Source organism: Toxotes jaculatrix, chromosome 22 (genome assembly GCF_017976425.1).
Source record: "Toxotes jaculatrix isolate fToxJac2 chromosome 22, fToxJac2.pri, whole genome shotgun sequence".
NCBI lineage: Eukaryota > Metazoa > Chordata > Actinopteri > Toxotidae > Toxotes > Toxotes jaculatrix.
The window spans coordinates 4,948,928-4,968,477 of NC_054415.1; the positions used below are offsets into that span (position 1 = coordinate 4,948,928).

Below are 19,550 nucleotides of genomic sequence, written 5' to 3' on the forward strand. Positions count from 1 at the left end.
AACGTAGAGGCAAATCTGGCTACATAAAATTGTAAAAATACTCACAAGTAAGAAGGAGATCCTGGTGTCCTGCGTCTCAGCTCAGCCGTCTCCTAAAAGGCTCGGCTTGTTTTCCACAAGAAACTCCGCTATCTGTCTAGCATGTCAGCAAAATACTCGGAGCAACTGGATAATTGGAGCATTTGTCTGACCGATACCATGTGATAAACTAATGAATGAAGCATGAATGGTCAGTGTTGCAAAATAAATTTAAAAACTGTGAGGACACTGTGCGAATTCAAGAGAGCAGAGAAGTGGTACTAATGATTTATATTTTTTTATGTTTTACATTTCCACAATATAACATTTTCAGTTTGAGACATGATCAAAAAAAAACAGGAAAAAAAGAAAAAACAAAAAAAACAACCACACATACATATAATTTAATCTGGAAACCTCATATACATACAGTGCACCCTCTGGAATGATATCACCCACTCCTCTAATTCATGACAGCAGAATAACATACAGTCGATGTAACATCAATAAATTAACTCTGTAAGGTCATGTCAGGTCTTCAGTTTTGTTTCTAGGATGCTGTTTTTTTCTCTGTGATTGGTTGGAGCGGACACCCATTAGCAACACAATGCCCCATGCAACTTATAATGTGGGGTAGAGGTAAATGAAACTGGGAAAAGTGTGACACAGATGCTGTGTTTGTCATGAAGACTTATCCAATTAGAGGACAACCTGATCCAGCCAATCACCCAATCCCATCGTCCCTGACTAATCAGTGTAAACCGAGACCCTCGAAGGGCAGCAGCAGAGTAAACCAGTCACTACAACTGTGCAGCACCCATGATGCACATCTGTAATGTTGAGCTGCAGCGTCTATCATGTCCCTTAATGCACAGAAAAATACAGCAATACATCACACAACAACAATGCGTCTCTTCTGCATTGGAAATTTCGCTTCACAGACAAGAGGAATGACGTCTTTCATATGACAACATAAAAAATAAGAGGGGAGTTTTTCTCTAACACAGCAGAGCTATTCAGTCCATGAACTTGCGGTTTGGGTTGGCACCAAAGAGAGCCACTCGGATTTCAGGCATCATCTGCAAAAACACAAACATGGTGGTTCATAATCAAGGCTTTGACTAATGATCATTTTGATTCACTTTTGATTAGTCTCCTGATTGTGTTCTTGAGAAATCGTTTGGTCTGTAAGGAATTAGAAAACAGAATAAAAATGTCTCACAATGTCCTAAAAACTTGGTGTCATGTTCAAATTGTCTCAAAAACCAAAGATATTCAGTTTACTCTGATACAGGATAAAGAAAAGCAGCAAATCCTCACATTTGAGAAGCTGGAACGAGGGTATTTTTAACTTTTAATCTAACTAACAAACTAGTTGATGATTATTTTTGTGTTGATCGACTAATAAACTGTTTGAATTCTAAGTAAAAAAAAGCACTGAATTAGGAGTAAAGTCATAAATACAAAAAATCTGAAGGGGACAAGATTATTCACCTGACAGTAGTTATATTCGTTTATCTGACCTTTGTTTAAACAGGAAACCCTTGGGCACTGATCACAACGAGGCTTTCAGTAACATCATAAAACAGATATAAAATATGTCACAAGATCACAATTAAACAAAATGGAATCACAAACTCATAAATAAAATTGCCAAAACGAATTATGTTATATATCCCAAGAACAAGCTATGTTGGTTGCTAAGAATCAGAGAACAAAAATATTTATTGTAGCTTCTTTTAGTTCTGTTTTTTACTAATATTATACCCTTATATTATATTGATGCTTCTTTTTTTGTTGGTTTTGTTTACAAGGACTTACGATGAGGACTTCCATTCCGCAATGCATTCCTCCGAGTGTAAATAAAGGTTTTATATATAAATAAAGGCAATTTAAAAGTACCAAACAAATTAATGTGACAACACATATACCATCGTAAAAATCAGTCACAAGTGAAAAGCGATGCCACTCACCTCACGTGGAAGTTTGTTTAAAGTTCAGGTAACGTGAGAGCAGCACTAATCTAATTTTGTCAAATGCAGGTTTGCTAAGGACCGCACCTCTTATTTAAAACAGTAATTCGATTTTAGACCAATGATAGTTTGTTAACCTTAAAGTCATTTATGTATATTATTTAACCAGGAAAGCCTCAATATGACAGTATGAATACAAACCTCATTTTCAAATGTGTCGTTTAAAAAAAAAAAATCACACAAAAAAGAGCACATGAAACATGTCACAAGATCAGAGTGAAACTAAATGTGACTGCAAAGTTATAATAAAATTGCCATAGTGTATAAGATGAGAAGTTAGAGGTATCAAAAAAAACCGTAAGAGCAGTTTAAAATCTAATAAAAATAAGTGACAATCTAAAAACTATCAAACTGCTAATGAATGAGACTAATCCATTTATATTCAAATCACAAATATCTGTCTTCTCTTTTACTCACCACAGATATTCCTAAATTGTTGAAACTGTCTCTATTCTTTCCACAAAAAAATATAACTGTCAGTATAATAATAATCTATCTTAACCGTAATTAAGTATAGTTTATGTCACATGTTTCTAAATCAGACATCACAAAGTGCTTCACAATAAAAAGAAAAAAATAAAATGGAAAATGAGACCATTTAAAAATGATAAATAAATTTCTGATGTAGTGCAGCTGTTGCAGTTCTTCACATGGAAAAATGAAGTTTTAGCTGTAGTGATCTTATTTCTGTCAAATGGCCGTTTCTTAAAAGGTGAACTCTTCTTTTTCATTTAAAGAAAGCATGAATATAACAGACAAAATCAACAACACATGAACATCAAGACCTTTAAACAAAGTCTAGTCTTGTGGATGGGGGCAGATCACTAATATGAGCCGTCTCTGTTTCTTACCTGCTGAGCCATGAGGTCCAGTCTACTCTCCAGGGTGTTGGACACCTTGATCTTTCCATCGCCATTATAGATCTCAATCCCTCCAGAACTGCAAGCAAGAAAACATCAAAGCAAGAGACGTCAAATTTAAAACCCACTCTTTACAGGAGGTTGGCTTTACGTGTTAAATGCGATAGTGCTCACATGTCAGGGGAGAGGAAGTTGTCCTGGTCGATGCGGACCTCCAGGTTGTTCTTCACAGCTGCTTTATATATGGGAATGTTCCTCTGGATGGACGCCTGAAAGAAGAGATGAGAAAGTCGCAATACAATCTGCACTCACATTTCAGCTGATGTCAACATGTTACTTTTATCGATTACATGCACTTGTAACCTTTTATTCTTTGTGTCAGACAGACTGCCCTCAACAATTTACTCACCTGTAACACCTGCACGTCCTGTTTACGGCAGCGAATGGTCACTTTGGGCTCCAGAAGCTGATAGAATCCCTGATATGAAAGATTACGAAAAGATTATCAGTCCTCACTTTTAAACATCAATGCAGTTTCCTTGTACACACATACAATCTGCTGCAAGGCAAGCAACAAAGGAAGGTGGACTGGTTGGTCAGGGGTTCATCCTACAGCAAGATAAGAACCCAAACCATCAGAAGAAAAGAACTAGATGGCAATAGATGTTGAAGAGCAGCACAGTCTCCAGATTAAACCCCACTGTTCACTGAACAGAACGTAAACTACAAGCGCAACACATTTGTCGAAACTTCTGCAACAGTGTTAATACAAAATTTACAGTGGCTGGCTGTACCTAATAAACTGGTAACTGAGCGTATTTATTAGCTGAGCGTAGAAACAGACCTGCAAGACCAATCCGTCCATCAGAGCCGGATACCTGGCCGGGTCTTTTGCGACATTAGCGAGCCGCTGACGTGCCTCATTCAACAGTTCCTGAGGGTACAAATACAAGCAGAGTTATTTACACACATCTGTAATATTCACAGCCCATTTATCTAATGTACAATAAATAAGACAGTTTGCCGACAGGCTGATAGGCAGCGGCTTACCGAGATCATGTCATCACGGGCCTTCAGTACCTTCAGTCGAGCCTGGTTCATCAGGTTAGACATTTGACTGTTGAACGGACAAATAACACACACATTGGGTCTGTTTAGATTTGTAAGGGGGCTATGTTTGTTACTGCGGAAACCCTGAAGACTGTTTGGAGCAGGTCACAAAAGAGTCATTGTAGGGTGAACCAACTAAATAACATTACAGAAACCCAGTTTCACACATACAGCTATTTCTTTGTTCTTAAAAAGGTCAGATTGAGGAAGGAGGACTTGATGTGTCCTGTGATGTCTCGCCATGACTCACATTTTCTTCTGCTGCTCGATCTGCTTCTCTTTCTTCTCATAGTACTCCATTATCTTCAGCCTCTGAGTTTGGACCAGGCGGCCCTTCTCAATGTTGAACTCTTCTTCCGCCTGCAGGAGGAGACACAGTTCACTCAGAGGAGGAGGACTAAAACTGCTTGTTTTTACCCGACTAACAACCAAAGACCTCAAAATATTAAATACACAAATACACAGTGTTATAAAAGAGAAAACATTCTCACATTTAAGAAGCTGGAACCAGCAAATTTCTGCATTTCTTGCTATATAATGACTTAAACAATTAATCAGTTGTTTTTCATAATAAAACTGACAAAACCAATTCAAGTACTGTAAGATAAAAGAAGAATGAAACTCATTACCTCATGTACTACAACTAAACTTCTGTTTGCTTTTTTTATTGAAATATAAATTAAATATTTAAGGCAATATCGGTTCAGTACCATAGGGTTCAGTTTGGTGTGAAACCTGTCAAAAGGAACAATTTGTATCTGCACTTCATGTGCTTTTAGTGCCCCCTAGTGGTGTGATTTGGACATTAAAAGTCTCTTTGGTGGTGAGAACAGATGTATTATTATTTATTTTATTTTATCTACATTTATTTTTTTTACATTACGGGCATAACACGTAACTATTTTCATTCATGTGGAACGAATGTCTGTTGTGTATGTTAAATTGTGAGCCACTGTGAACTGCTTTGTGTTGGTTGATGCTGAATATTCTCGTGCCCTGGTCTCACTGGGAAAAAATAAATCTCAATGACATTTGCTGGAAAAATAACAGAATAAATAAATAACATTTTGAATGAGAATGAGTTTTACTTTTTTTTTGTTTTTGTTTTTTCCTTTTTTAAATCATTTAAGACTAATTAATCAGCAGCTCTGGCAGCTTTAGGGTTTAAGACCATGAATGACATTGTTGTCTGACCTTCCCCATCTGTTTACCACTGACTCGCTCATAAAAGGCATAAAAACCTCAGAATATTCATCAGAAAACACTGATCAATCATATGCACTAGCCTCTGTCTACAGCACTGTGCGGTGATGTGTCCCTGTGCTTTTACCTTTGCATCAATTTCTTCTGCCTTCTCATTGGCCTCCTGCTCGATGAAGGCCATCATGTGCTTGATCTGTAGACGCAAACAAAAAACACAAACAAGAAACACGTTAGTGCCATAAAATGTTCCATTTTTATTACAGGTTTTCTCAGGTTTTAGCTCCTGTATGTGCCTCACATGTATTATTGATACATTCAAGCCCCAGCGCAAAACATCTAATTTTCTGAAAAACAAATATTGAATTGGAAAAAAAATACACAGTGAAGGTATTTCCAGAATCAACTCTTCTACCAGTCAGAATGAAAAAATATTCTGGATGTTGCACAATAAAGATTTGTCACCCACTATCCAAGTTACAACTTTACTTCCTAATCAGTTAAGCTATAAATGTCCTTGCTCTTTTGGTAAAACACATGGAAAATATTAACAATAAAAATCTGAAATATTACATAAATATATACTGTGTGACACTTTTCACTTTTCGTTTGTCAGTTTCAATTTTAGTTTTTCAGTTTCATGTTGTAAAGATTGAGAAACTTGACAAACAGGTTAAAAATCTTTCTTATTTTGCAACAAGCTGAATATTTTTTGATTCACATGATTAGAAGAGTCTTTGGTAATTCTGGAAATGTTTTCAAAACAGTAATAAGTTGTGTTAAATGGCCTTCAAGGTTTGTTAAGAGATTGTTGGAGCTTTATTTTTCAGAAATTTGGAGATTTAACTCTGTGACTGAAATGTACAGGGAATACATGAGGATTATCGCTTGTTAAGTTTTGACCAAGGGGACACTGCTTGGTGTCAGCGTCCTCATAATTAAAGAAGCATTTTGTCGCCCTGCTGTGAAGTGACCCTGCTGTCTGTTTCTGTCACTATGGTGGGGAATGTCTCTGTCCATTCTGTTTCACGTCAGTATGAATGTTAAAAGCTATAGTGAGCAGAAATGACTTCTGTATCTTTACATTAGCCCTTGCGAGGCTTATTTTCGGTGTTTGCTGTGATTTCCCATTGACTGACTGGTCAGACAGTGGCTCACTCTCTCCAAGTTCCTCATCAGGCCCTGGCATGTGTTCATCATGTGATCATTGGGAAACATGACCCTCTGTAACTCGGCTACAACTTCCACACAACACTGACTACAAAATGGCTGCTTATTCTGAACTAACTATCGTTGTTACGTACAAAAAAACACCAGTCAAATGCGGTTTAATAGCTAATGTTTGTGTTTGCTTCAATGCTAACCCACCGGAGCTCTCTCAATGTCATCCCCTTCGACACAAACATTTCCAGTTAAAATTACAGCGAGTACAAACATTTCTCGGTGCTACATTAAGACAAACAGCCGTGTATAATGTCCTTTAGCAGCAGCTTTAGATAAATGGTCGAATTGTGCCATTTTGAAGGTTAAAACGATTCATTACCTGCTTCTGAACATCGGCATCGCTGAGCGCCATGGCTGCAGTAGTCCAAGATCTGCCCGGGCCTGCCCCAGAAAATACCGAAAAAACACCAGAATTAAACACACTAGGAGACGAACAAGGCCATCATTGAATAAAAGTAGGATTTTAATATTGCAATTAGAGATTTAAGTCAATATTTATTTACCAGAGAACCACAGAGGACGAGGTTTGAATTAATCACCGCAGTCGTGACTCGTAAAGATGTCTACGGAGGATCAGCTGATTTTCGATGTCACATGATGTTTACTTCCGGTGAGCAGCCAATCAGATGCGAGAACAAGAGACACGTTCGCCCTAATGTGAAAAAATAAAATTAGTTTTAGTTATTTTAGTTTTTTAGCAATTTAGTTTACTAGATCACATTTAATGCTTTATTGAACTGTATGAAATATCGTTATATGTATTTAAAACACCACATATGTTCGAACATACATTCAAATTAAACAATAATTACTTTAATAAAGTTAAAACAAAGTACAAAGTTTTATATTATGAAAGCATTTTCTAACATAATATAATAATATAAAAATGTGTCAGACATCAGTTTTTTATTCCAAAATATATTTAACTAAAATGTTATATTTTTATGTCATACTATTAAATTTGTGATTTCAATATCCTAAAAATGCCTTACATCCACCTTAAAATGGTAAATGTTTAAAGCTATTATAACTACATTTTAAATGTTTGGTGATATTAGTGCATGAATGTGAGATGTTCAAGTTCATGTCAAGTACCTGAACATGACCATGAGGTTTGGTCAAAGTTCACTTACTGGTCAGAAAATCCCAGTAAGTGAACCTTGAGTTAAGAATATTTTATAACAGACTAAGCATCAACTTTTCATAGTTTTTCAGCTAATTAGGAATCCTAATGTTTGCACATGAAATGTAAACTGTTTATATGCAAACAACATGTATGTTGATACTGTGCAAGTGTACCTCATAAGAGCCTCCTGGCATAGTTTCCAGTCTTGTCATGTGTCTTGCCAGCAGAGGGAAGTAGAAGTTGGAAAGTTCAGCTTTAGAAATAGCCCTTCTCCCTGTCTGACATGCATTTTCCACTCAGTGTCACTGGCTCACACTGTGCACAGTGCATACTCACTGTTAATCTGCTGTTTGGACAGCGAACATAGAATTCCACTGTTTATCCGTTTGCCTGAATGAAACACTCACACACTGACCTCTCTCGACCCTTCAGAGACTGTGAACACACAGGTTAAAGTCTGTTTCAAGATTCAAGAGTTAAACTGTCATTTTTTAAAACTACTTACTTACATTATTCGTGGTTTTTCTCACTCTGGACAGACAGCAAAGTCACCACAGACTCCTCTCCAGCCAACTGTTGTGTCATGGATTTGAGGGGAGGTGGGGTAGGTGAGAGAGAGGGAGAGAGAGAGAGGGAGAGAGAGAGAGAGACTTTTGCACAGCTTGTCCATCTTGTTATTCCTGTGCCGGCTCCAGCATGCATGTCTGCCTCTCTGTTATTTTGTGGCTTCGTGTCTGAATACACGTCTCACGTTGATTTCCAGCATCTCCTTCTCATCTAGCGACTCATTCAGCTCTGCACCAAGAGGACGCAGGTACGCTAGGATGTCGTTTTTCTTTTCTATTCATGTAGCAGAAAGTTTTAGCAAAGCTTGAAATCACAACAAAGTCTGAAGAAGATTGCACATTGCCCCAAGAATCAAGAATGTGATTTGATTTTGTGGCCTCTGTGTGCCAAGCTTCGTTAAGAGCGTATCATCTGTAAACAAGTTGGAAGGGTCATTATGGGTCACTCTGATGAAGGACAAAATCTGGTTTGTCTTATCAAGCGATTGTCCCTCTCTGGCACTAAAAGCTGACCTTTTTATAAATTCTGGTATCTGATATCATCCTTTCCTCATCACACAGTGGCACAGAAAGAATTCCCTAATCATTTTCTTCACCATGAGTCTGTTATCTCTGGGATAGGATCAATGGGAATCCAATTACTCAAGTAGGCCAGTAAGTAAAGGAGGGTCACAGAGTAGAAAAGGTTGATTGGTTTCTGAGCGGGCAGGGACGCAGATGAGTGTGTGAAGGGTTTAAAGGTTTGAGTGCTCAACTTTAATGTTTATGACAGACTTGTCTGTGGCACTGAAGTCTGCAAAGGCCTACACAGAGACAACATGGCAGCTAGTTGCTCATTAAATCAGTGACGTCTGGGAGACGTCTGTTCCAGTCTGCTCACTGTGGAAAGGGGTGGAGTGATTGAACGTCAAGGATTTTAGTCATCAAAGCAAAGGAAATAATGAAAAAAACTAAATATAATAGAATGTATTTATAACAATTCATCAGCAAGAGCAAAAAACATTTAACAGATCCTAATGCTTAATGATAAACTGGATCATTAATAATCAGGTGATTTGGAGTGACGTCTGTGTACTGGAAATGTTTATTCAAGGCCTTTTTACTGATTTTGTCCAGCTGCTTCTCTCAGAGTCAGAAGGTTGTATTGCAAAAAAAGTACCAAGTTGTTGCATAACTGGCAGGAAGAAGGTTTGCTTTCCCCTGTGAGGCAACACAAGAGAAGCAGTGTTTCAATCTTGGAATGCATTTGCACGTGAGTGCATGTTTTCAAATTAATAATAGGGAAAGAAATGGAAATCTGTGCTCCTCTGTTTCCCCAAATTCTTACATTTTGAAAGCATGGTACACAGTAGCTTTTTGTAGAGTTTTTTAAATAATTTTTTAAAGTTCTATCTGTACCAATGAATGTCAGTAATGCATGCAGTAATTCAATCAGAAATAAACTCTTAGCTACATTTTTTAATTTCTTGCAGACATGCAACATTTTACGCTTTTTTTTTTTTTGATAGTAAGGGTACTGATTGAGAACTACACTGGGAACTCCATGCAGCATGTGTCCCCAAGATTTTACATTCCTCAGTAAAATCAACTTTCCTGATTGTTTAATTTTTGCAAAATAAGATGCACTAGTATCCATACTGAACCTGGCTGGTAAATCCTTCCCATCACTGAATTTAACCTCTGGCTGCAGCTACTATTCATCGCTGATTACACCTGCTTGTCTTGCTTACAGTTATCAGCACCACCTCCTATATTTTGGATCCACAACTTAATGTAGGGTTGAGTGTAAATGTAATAGACATTCAAGCCCCCCGAGAGGCTTTTAAGGGATTTGTACTGGTTAAGAGACATGATCTGAAACCAGAGAAAACACAGACGGGCCACATGTTGTGAGCGTGATACAACATTAGGCAGTGAAGAGCAAGTGTTGAGAATATCTATTCTGGGGCTGGCAGGGTGGGGGGGGGGGGGGGGGGGTGAATACTTTCTGCAATCAAAGCTGAGACGTGGCACAAGAGTCTGAAGAAAGTCACCTTGAGACAGACAGTTGAATTCATGCAAACAGCCATTTATACAGCGGCATTCTTCACATGACAAATTATTTATTTATAAACGGGGCTTGCTTACTGTTTAATTGATATGATAATGTCTCAGTTTTCGTAAGAGTAAGAGGTCGACAATGGAAATTTGATGCTCCAGACATGATGAATGATATTTCACTTCCATTTCATGTCATTACTCTCACCCAATTCTCACGTCATGTGAAATCACTGAAATAGCTTCCACTCTTGGGTGACAGATGGAGATGCATGTAGTGCCTAAACATAGTAAGATATGCAGGTCGAGGCTATAGTTAGTGGCAGCCGCTGTAATACAGAGCAGCCGGTGAACAACTTTTTCCAGTTGCAGCGTCACTGATGTCACTGCGAACACAGACGAGTAAAAAATAGTTGGTAAGCAGGAGAGCATGTAGCTGTGTTACACAATATCACTTAATTAAAGCCACTATGTGAAGAATTTTTCAAATTATTCTGGTGGCACAAGTTTGAAATGTTTGTAGGAAAATCCTAGCAGCAGTGTAGACTGCTGTTCTACTCATAGTGGCTTTATACCAGACACAATTGTGATTAAAAACAATAATAATTTTTAAAATACTGTGGAATGTTTAACTTAACTTATCCAGAAGTCTGAAATCAGGGCATATGATTCAAGTCCAAACACAACAGAAGATTTCCCAGATTATCACATCCAGATACAAAGATTATGTTGTGTATACTCAAAAAAGCTTTACACACCAGGTATTCTAAATGCATCACAATTTACCAGCTGATCATATGTTTTGTGTGTATAAAATCTTAATCTGCAAAGTAACTGGTAACTATGTGAAGAAGAGACGTACCTGAGTTTGTCCCACCTCTGATCTGTTTCGTCTCAGCAGCATCCAGCCGTCACTCTGGAGGGAAAGGCCCCAGTCGAGACCAGCAGTGGGGATGGAGGAGGCGGGGAGGCCAGTTCCCTCAGCCCCAGCCCTGCTGCTCTGCCCCTGACCCAGACAGAGACCGCCGGGCCCTGGCAGAGTGAGAGCCTGCTGGCAGAGTCCTGGTCCACGATGGGCGACGTGGACCCTGAGGACACCAAGAGCCTCGACAGCAGTGACAGTGCAGTTGTGGGCGGAGAGGAGAATCACTCATCCAACTCTGACATGGTCCACCTGGAGCGAGAGGAGGTCGAGATGCTCGAGGAGGCAGAGAAGGAGGCCGCAGAGGAGGAGAAGTCAAGGAGAACAGAGGAAGAGGAGGAGGAAGATGAGGAGTTGCAGACAAGTGTGTTGAGTGTTTTAGGCGGGGAGAGGGAGCTGGTGGAGCTCAGGGAGGAGGAGCAGGACCTTCAGGCCCCAGAAACTGAGGGGCTCCTGGTGTCCGCTGAGGAGCCTTATGTGGAGAAGGAGCCTACAGAGTTCAGGCAAGTGGTTCCCCCGATGGCCCTGCCTCCTCTGCCTATTGTCAGGCTTGATCCCCCATCCACGACCTCCACCCCAGTCCCTTCAACCACAACCTCTGAAGCTGAGGATCTTTATTCAATTCAGGGGCTCCACCCTCCGTCTATCCTAGCACCGATGGCAGCAGAGCCCCCCATAGAGAGTCTCGAGCAACTAAAATTCTCACAGATCCCTCTTTCAGATGTGGAGGAACATTCAGTTAAAGAGTCTCAAGCAGCACCAGAAAAGCCAGAGCTACTTACCACTGCTACCAAGACTACCAAGGCTCTGAGCTCCACAGAGCTGCTGTGTGGAGGTGCTGCTTTAGTAGCTGTTGTTGGAGTAGTGGCATATGGTGCTGTGGCCTACTGCAGAAAGTAGAAACCCTCTCCTTTCAGTCCTGAATCACCATTTCAACACAGGTCTTTTCTGTTTTAAAATCTATTCCAAATGAAATATTCCACTTCACTCTCTGAATTCTGGATTTTACTCTCCGACACTCTTTGTACTGTAGTTATTATTAGACACATTAAATTGATTTTTCGGATTTGTTTTGTGCTACCTCAGCTCACAGCAGAGCTCATGGCCTTTGTTTTTTCTGTATTTAACAGATCATTGAGGAAATTCATCCAACAAAATGTAAATCAAGAGTGCAAAATCATGTACAGTACAATTTTAAAGAATCCTGAAACTTGAAATGATTGTTTGATGTTTCTTTGTGTGACAGTGTCTCTCGTTACTTCACCAGAAATCAACATGAAGTCAATAATCTCTTAATCATACCACTTCCAAGTCAAGTGATACACAGAGTAAATTGGAAGTGTTTTGATAAATTTAAGTTTTGCTTTTCAGTGGTTTATATGTGCTGCTGCACAGTAAATACACAAAGAGCTGACTCTTCGCCTTGGGGCAGGAATTTGGAAGATGTGACCTGTGTTTGGTTTGATGCTCCATCCTGCCATCTGCTGGTCAGTCAGCACCATTACAGTCATTTAGCAAAAAAGCCTCGAGACCACCATGAACCGCAGGGCAGCAGGACATCCTGTTCACATTACAGTTGTTTAACCTAAAGGACTCAAAGGACAGATTGTTAGTGGCATCAAAAGTTGGACATATTTTTAGTCACACATTTATAAAACAACAGATATATCCTTCATGATAACCAAAAATTACATTTTACACACTAATCAGTTAAGTTACTTTTGCTCATCTATAGAAAAGGTATAGTTTTATTGATGAGAAATCTTCTGTGTTAAGCTTTAGAAATGGGACCTGCTGGATTACCAAGGAAGACAAAATAACTAAAATAATTATAATAATAACTGTGCCTGAAAAAAAAACATGTATGCAAAAGAATAAATTGCTGTGCTGAGATTATAAAGCCTGAATGAATGTTTTTTGAAAATATATTTTAAAAGACAATAAACACGTTAATTGTAGCAGAAAGACAGTGTCCAACAAACCATGTCTATCAGTTTTTCTTCTTTTTTTCCTGCAGCATCAACTGGCAAGAGGCTACACTGGACACATGATCTCATAGATAATGATTATACCTTTGCGGTCTCACCAGCATTCAGCCTGATATACTAATTATACACCAGTGGGTTTGACACTTCTTGATTTTTGCCAAGTGCCAGTAAATAAAAGAGAACAATGGGTTGACTGTGCTGTCGTTCCCACAACGGTGCCAACATGCACGTAGCTATTGAATTGAGAAGGGGAAGGAAAGTGCTTCTTTGTTTGGAAAGATAAAGCTGCAGCATGTCTGCCCTGCCAGAAAACATACTACACCACCTTCACAGACAAACATGAATCTCTCTGTGTGTCTCTTATTTCCTCACCAACTCCCTCACAACCAACACACCCACCTAAACACACCTAACCACACGTGAAACATGGCTTTACTGGCACCTTCAATATTATAATAACAGATAACATCAAAAAATGAATCACGCTGAGGAGGATGGTAGTGTAATGTTGGCTCTTGTCCAGATTTGTTCAAATGTGAGAAAATCACCCTTCAATTGGGTCAAATATTCACTAAATGTAGCAGAAGAAAATATAAAAATATAATTACCAGTGAACATAATGTCACAGGGATGACATTTGTAAAATCAGACAGTACAACTTCATTTACCTCTGCAAGGGCAATTGTGTGCACAAAATACACACGCAACAAAAAGGAGAAGAAAGGAGGAACACTGTAAAACACAAAGGTAAAAACATTCAAAGACTTTAAGCATTAAAAAAGGAAGTGGAAGTGGTGATAAATGTGTAAAATAGATATTAAAATCTAAAAGAAATCCAGAAAAAATACCCACAAATTAATGACAGAGATAAAAAAATTTTTTACAGCAAATATTGAAGATTGTTAAAGGCCTTGCTTCAGATTTTGTTTCATTCATGTTTTATTACGTTTTCAATCTATTTTTAATGTCTTCAAAATGAAGAAGAATTTGTCATCTGTTTGGTTGAACTGATTTGATTTATGTAACCTGTTGTTTCAGATAAGAAGAGAAATTATTATCAGTGTACACACAAACACATGGAACAGTGGAAGCTTAAATGGGCCCTGAATGGTTTATTTGCTTTGTGCATGCTCCCTTCAAGTGATATGCTCCGCAAGAACAATGACTCCCCTCACAGCTACGCTGATGACATGCAAATATAACTTCCATTAAATGTGGGAGATTCCAGCTCTATAACATCCATCCTTAATTTCCTCTTTACATTAGCCATTTACATCCAACCTTCGTGCCCATACCAGGAAATCTTGGTGTCATCTTTGACTTAGCACTGAAATTTGACAAACACATCAACTCTGTGGTGAAAGGTTTCTATTTTCAGCTGAGGAACATTGCTAAACTGAAGTCCATCCTCGATGTCAGCAATGCGAAGACTGTTACCACTGCGTTAATCTCCTCAAGGCTGGTTTATTGCGGCTCATTGTACCTGGGTGATGGCCAGTCCTCTTTGTGTCGCCTGCAGCTGGTGCTGAATGCCACAGCGGGACTCCTCCTAACTGGTACCAGAAAAAGAGACAGCATTAGACTGACACGAGCATCCCTGCACTGGCTACCTGTCAAAAACAGGATCAAATTTAAGGTTCTTTTATTTGTTGTCTCCGCTCCTACTCTAATTCTAGGGCTCTTAGATCTTCAGTTTTAAACTGTTCCGCGATCAAGGCCTGGTAATTAGGGGAGATTGTGCTCCAAAGCTTTGGAACAATCTTCCACTTTTAAAAACAAGCACTCACCCTCCACTGACGCTTTTAAGAAAAACTCAAGACATATTTTCCAATGTCCTATTTCTTTTATTTTATAAACTGATCTTACAAGTTTTATTCTGTCTCCTTCTTAACATTTTTTTAAATCTTATGATTGCCATCCACTGTTGGAAGTTGTTGCACTGTGTCTATTATTTGTGGTTTTACTACTGGTGTCCTTTTTCTTGCTATACTGTTGTTGAGCCTTTAACTAAAATGTGCACAGCACTTAGGTTCTATATCAGTAACTATATTTATTAACTTGATTTGATTTTAATTTAAACATTTTAACACCATGTGGTGTGTGTTTTTATCTTTAGGTAGAATAGAATAGAACAGAACAGAACAGAACAGAACAGAACAGAATGAAACAATAAACAGAATGGATTAGAACATAGCACAGCGGGATAGAATAGAAGAGTAAGTTCTATTATTAAGTCAGTAGTAAGTTATATAGCAAGTTCTAGAATAGTAAATAAACTCAACAGGCAGTACAACAATCATGAAAAAATAATCCCACGTTACTTCCCTGTTGCAAATGAGCTGAGTCAATGATCTCTCTAGATTGAACCGTGATAAAAAACCTCTTGTGAATAATGATACAACACCACTGATTTTACAATCGAACACATACAACAACTGAAAACAACTTAGTAAAGACCCAGAAAACCAACTCAGTGGAGCAAACTCCCCATCCCACACAGAGCCAGCACCAGCACACAGCTGTCAGGCCTCAGCTGCAGCCCGACAGGTTGTGGTTGTTAATTTATGAAGTTTCACCCTGAATGGAAAGAGGGAAAGACGGAGGGAGAAAGGACGAGGTTTTGTGGTTCTTTGTTTTTATCAGCGTGCTGCACTGACAGGAAACACACACATACATGCACACATGCATATTTGCATGCTTGCACAAACAGACACTCCTTCCTCCACACACACATGCACACGCGCACACACACATGCACACACAAACAATGTGGAGATTTACAGTGACAAGGTGTTTTCTTTGCTATTGTTTCTTTACCCGTTTCTGTTTTTTAATAATAAAAAACAGAAAACATTTTAAGGAGCAAAAATCAAACAACATAATGATCCAAATCAAATCACATCCCATTAAATCATATGAGTAAACCTGTGATCTGCAGCTTTTGTCCCTGATACAATCTGTGCATCTTTGTGTGCATTTTTTTGTTTCCAGCTCAGCATTCAGCCCTGACTGCCACCACACTTTAGCCGGGCTGAAAGGGGAACTCCAGGAGCAAGTCAGTTGATATTTAAAACTACACGCCCGACATAAATGAACTTCTCAAAAAGCCTGTTTTTATTTGAACAGGGGGGTTGGCTTTGTGTGGCAAAAAAGCACAAGCTGGGTTTAACAGCAATCATCACATTATTAACCATTAACCTTTACAATCAGATTTATGTGAAACTCTGTTTATGACACTCTGGCCAATTTGAAACACAAATAGTCACCACTTTAATTTCAGCTCCACAGTGAACACTTATACACCTGTGGATTGCAGAAAACTGAGCTTGTTTACATCAGCACAAGGATCTGATGACGCTCTGCAATGAAGAGAATCCAATAAGGCATAAAATCATTTGGAAAAAAAAAAAAAAAGACCCCAGAGGGTTTATGTTGCTTTAAGAATGTTTTTTTTACTTTAATATTTTAATAGTTTTCAGTTAGTTTTTCACCTTTTGTGCAATTTAATAGTCGAGTTACAGAATGAAAAATATAAAAGGAAAATATGCAATTATAATTTTTAATATTTGAAACCGATTTTTAAAAAATTGAAAGACTAATATTATTTCTGAAATTGTTTACTCTTTCATTGAAGTGGGAAATAAAGTAAGCATTTATATATTTGTTCTACCAGTCACTAAGGATTAATGTCCAGTTTGATTTATTGTAAGTTACTGGTTACACATTGTCTGTGGTTTCTCTAAGAGCCCGGCCACTGGCTCACATCTTTTCATGCAAATATTCATTGATCCCTTTCTGTTTTATTGCCAAAAAAAACAAAGGAGAACGGAGGAAAATTCCCAACATTTCCATGGGCACAAATTTGACAATTTTACATAAAAGTGTATTACTGAACAGCACCAATTATAGATGTGTTAGATACATATCTCTCCCAGTATGCAAATTCCCAGGTCAGGCCGAGCATTGGTGGTATTCCTGGGTCAAGTGTGCAATAAAAAAGGTTTTTGTTGTTTGTAGATTGTGATCTCCACTATGCGAGAAAGTGTGATGCTCAGATGTCTATCTGATCTGCACTTCCAGAAAAAGAAGAAGTGTGCGGCCGCAGTACATCGTGACGTTAACACATTTAAATTGACCAGCCTCTCTACCTGTTCATGTGGCTGAATGGTAAACAGGTATTGGTGATCTGCAACTCATATATATACCTGAACAAATACTGTGCACCTGCACTAGACTAGCGGCTTTCACCTATTAGGGCAGTAATGGCCTCAACTGAGGGAAACGCTCAGACATACAAGCTGGTGAGTTGCAAGGGTGCTACCTCTGGAAAATGAAAATGAACTGAGAATAATATTAATTCTTAGCTTCATTGTTCTTTTATTAGTTATTCTATAATAGGTTTTTGTGTGTAATAAGGTTTCTTTGCTTGTGTCTTCCCATTCTAGACGTCCTTGGACAACGATATCAACCAACACTTCCAGGATGCAATCGATGTGATTCAGCAGCATTCAAATAACTCATATTATGATTCAGGTACAGCAAAAAAATTCTCAGAATCTAAGGCAGAAAAACATAACATTAAATGCTGGACTTGTGTTACATTAGATTTATTCTGTTTTTATTGATTTTCTGTGCACAGTTTTTTGCTCAAAAATATACTTTTTCCCTCTTTTATCATGCAAAGAAAGTAATTTGATGATTGATAGTATTACTTTAATTCATTTATATTTGATGGATGGATAGAATGACAACTGATGTGTTAATATTTCAATTAATCACATTTTTTTCTCTTCAGAGTATACACATTATGAAACTCTGGGCACTCAGCACCCATCTCTGCAGTGTCAAATCTCCTGCTGCCTCGTCACACACCCATCTGACGTACCAGCTCCTGCATATGACTGGAATGACACAGCTGTAAGTCGTGTACAGACAACAAAAACACTATTTACCCATCAGAGATTCAAGGTTGCACAATTACTGAGAGCCCTTTTGATTAAATATCTTACAGCAGCAGTCCTGGCCTCAGGTCATGCCTGACGTCTCATTGGGTCACTCTGTACCAGCCGAATCCCCTCAATTCTACTCCATCTTACCACCACAGAGGAACAGCAAAGGTAATCAGCATACACTGGTAATTTCTGAGTTTTTTAAAGTTCCATCAATAGTAAAACAAGACCAATACAATCTCCTCAGGTCGTAAAAAGCTCAGACTTTATGAATACCTCCATGAGGCTCTGAATGACCCCAACATGGGTGACTCAATCCAGTGGACGGACAGTGGCAGCGGCACCTTCCACTTCATCTCCAAGAACAAGGAGAAGTTGGCTGAGTGCTGGGGCCAGCGCAAGGGCAACCGCAAGACCATGACTTATCAGAAGATGGCAAGAGCTCTGAGAAACTACAGCCGCACCGGTGAGATTATCAAAGTGCGCCGCAAACTCACCTACCAGTTCAACCCAGACATCCTGCACAGGCTCGGCTCTGCGCAGGTGTCCCTGCACCTGCCCTGCCACCCTGCACATGAGGAGGTCCACACCCAGCAGCCAAACCCGGCTGAGCAGAGCTACTTCAGCTCTGCAGCGATGGACTGGCACAGCTGGTATGGACACTACCAGATGCAGGAGGACTATGATCTGGCCTCCAGCTTCACCTCGCACAGCACAACCAAACTCTGAGCCGGAGGACAGTTTGTTCATTGGGACGAAATCCTTTAAAGTATGAAAAGGTTTTCACAGACTTGGGTTCAGATTCAGTCCCTGCATGTTATTATGTGTTACCATGGGACTAATAATATCATGAAGTGTTTACATCACTTCAGTCAAAAGTGTTTAAATACCCTCTTTTTATACAGAATTTTTTTGTTCCCTATAGAGGAGCATTAGTGTAAATTAATTTGTAAATACGTAATATATGAGTGAGGAAATTCTATTACTGAATATTTCTTTTATTTTTTCTTTTCTTTTTCTCTTTTTTGTGAACAATCACATGTAAATAAAAATTCACTGTAACTAAAAAGATTATTTTGATGTTGATCTCTTTAATTACGCATCGTTTTTGCAGCAGCTGATGTCAGTGTTCACGTTTCAAATTATTGTAGGTTTAACAGGTCATCCTTTCCAGTCTCTGTAGACTCTATAGTTTTTATAAGGCTGTGGCAGAGGTCCATTATATTTAATGTAAGTTACCTATGGCTCCTGTTGTTACAGCAACAACCAGTAATAAGCATTCGGTGTAATTACATGGAACTCTTGATTATTTACTTGATAAAAGTATTAAGCAAATTGTATGTTTGTATACTTATTATATTTATTGTCTATTCATATAATAATTCTTTTTTAATCGTTTTCATAATTTGTTGGAATCGTTTAATTTGACCAATAAATCAATCTGTGCCCTCTCACATGTGCTCGGTTTTACTGACTTGCTAAAAACAAATTTCTGCTGCTCTCTCATCCTTTGTCCA

The 19,550-nt window shown here is 38.6% G+C and overlaps 3 protein-coding genes across 3 annotated transcripts; 2 read left to right on the forward strand and 1 right to left on the reverse strand.

The window, feature by feature from the left end:
- Window positions 1-300: 300 nt before the first annotated feature.
- Window positions 301-7,097, reverse strand: atp6v1e1b (ATPase H+ transporting V1 subunit E1b). Its single transcript, XM_041030533.1, has 10 exons — window positions 6,949-7,097; window positions 6,765-6,826; window positions 5,352-5,417; window positions 4,272-4,381; window positions 3,962-4,028; window positions 3,756-3,845; window positions 3,321-3,389; window positions 3,086-3,180; window positions 2,903-2,990; window positions 301-1,097 (listed from the first exon to the last, which is right to left on the reverse strand). The coding sequence occupies exons 2-10, from the start codon at window positions 6,795-6,797 to the stop codon at window positions 1,035-1,037; spliced, it is 681 nt and encodes a 226-aa protein (XP_040886467.1). The 5' UTR covers window positions 6,798-6,826; window positions 6,949-7,097; the 3' UTR covers window positions 301-1,034.
- Window positions 7,098-8,208: 1,111 nt separating this feature from the next.
- si:ch211-214j24.14 (uncharacterized protein LOC559160 homolog) lies at window positions 8,209-13,025 on the forward strand. The gene is made up of 2 exons (XM_041029727.1): window positions 8,209-8,385; window positions 11,076-13,025. Exon 2 carries the CDS (start codon window positions 11,247-11,249, stop codon window positions 11,994-11,996), a length of 750 nt encoding a protein of 249 aa, XP_040885661.1. The 5' UTR covers window positions 8,209-8,385; window positions 11,076-11,246; the 3' UTR covers window positions 11,997-13,025.
- Window positions 13,026-17,326: 4,301 nt separating this feature from the next.
- spic (Spi-C transcription factor (Spi-1/PU.1 related)) lies at window positions 17,327-19,481 on the forward strand. Its single transcript, XM_041029980.1, has 5 exons — window positions 17,327-17,385; window positions 17,530-17,617; window positions 17,880-18,001; window positions 18,096-18,201; window positions 18,281-19,481. Exons 1-5 carry the CDS (start codon window positions 17,347-17,349, stop codon window positions 18,760-18,762), a joined length of 837 nt encoding a protein of 278 aa, XP_040885914.1. The 5' UTR covers window positions 17,327-17,346; the 3' UTR covers window positions 18,763-19,481.
- Window positions 19,482-19,550: the final 69 nt, after the last annotated feature.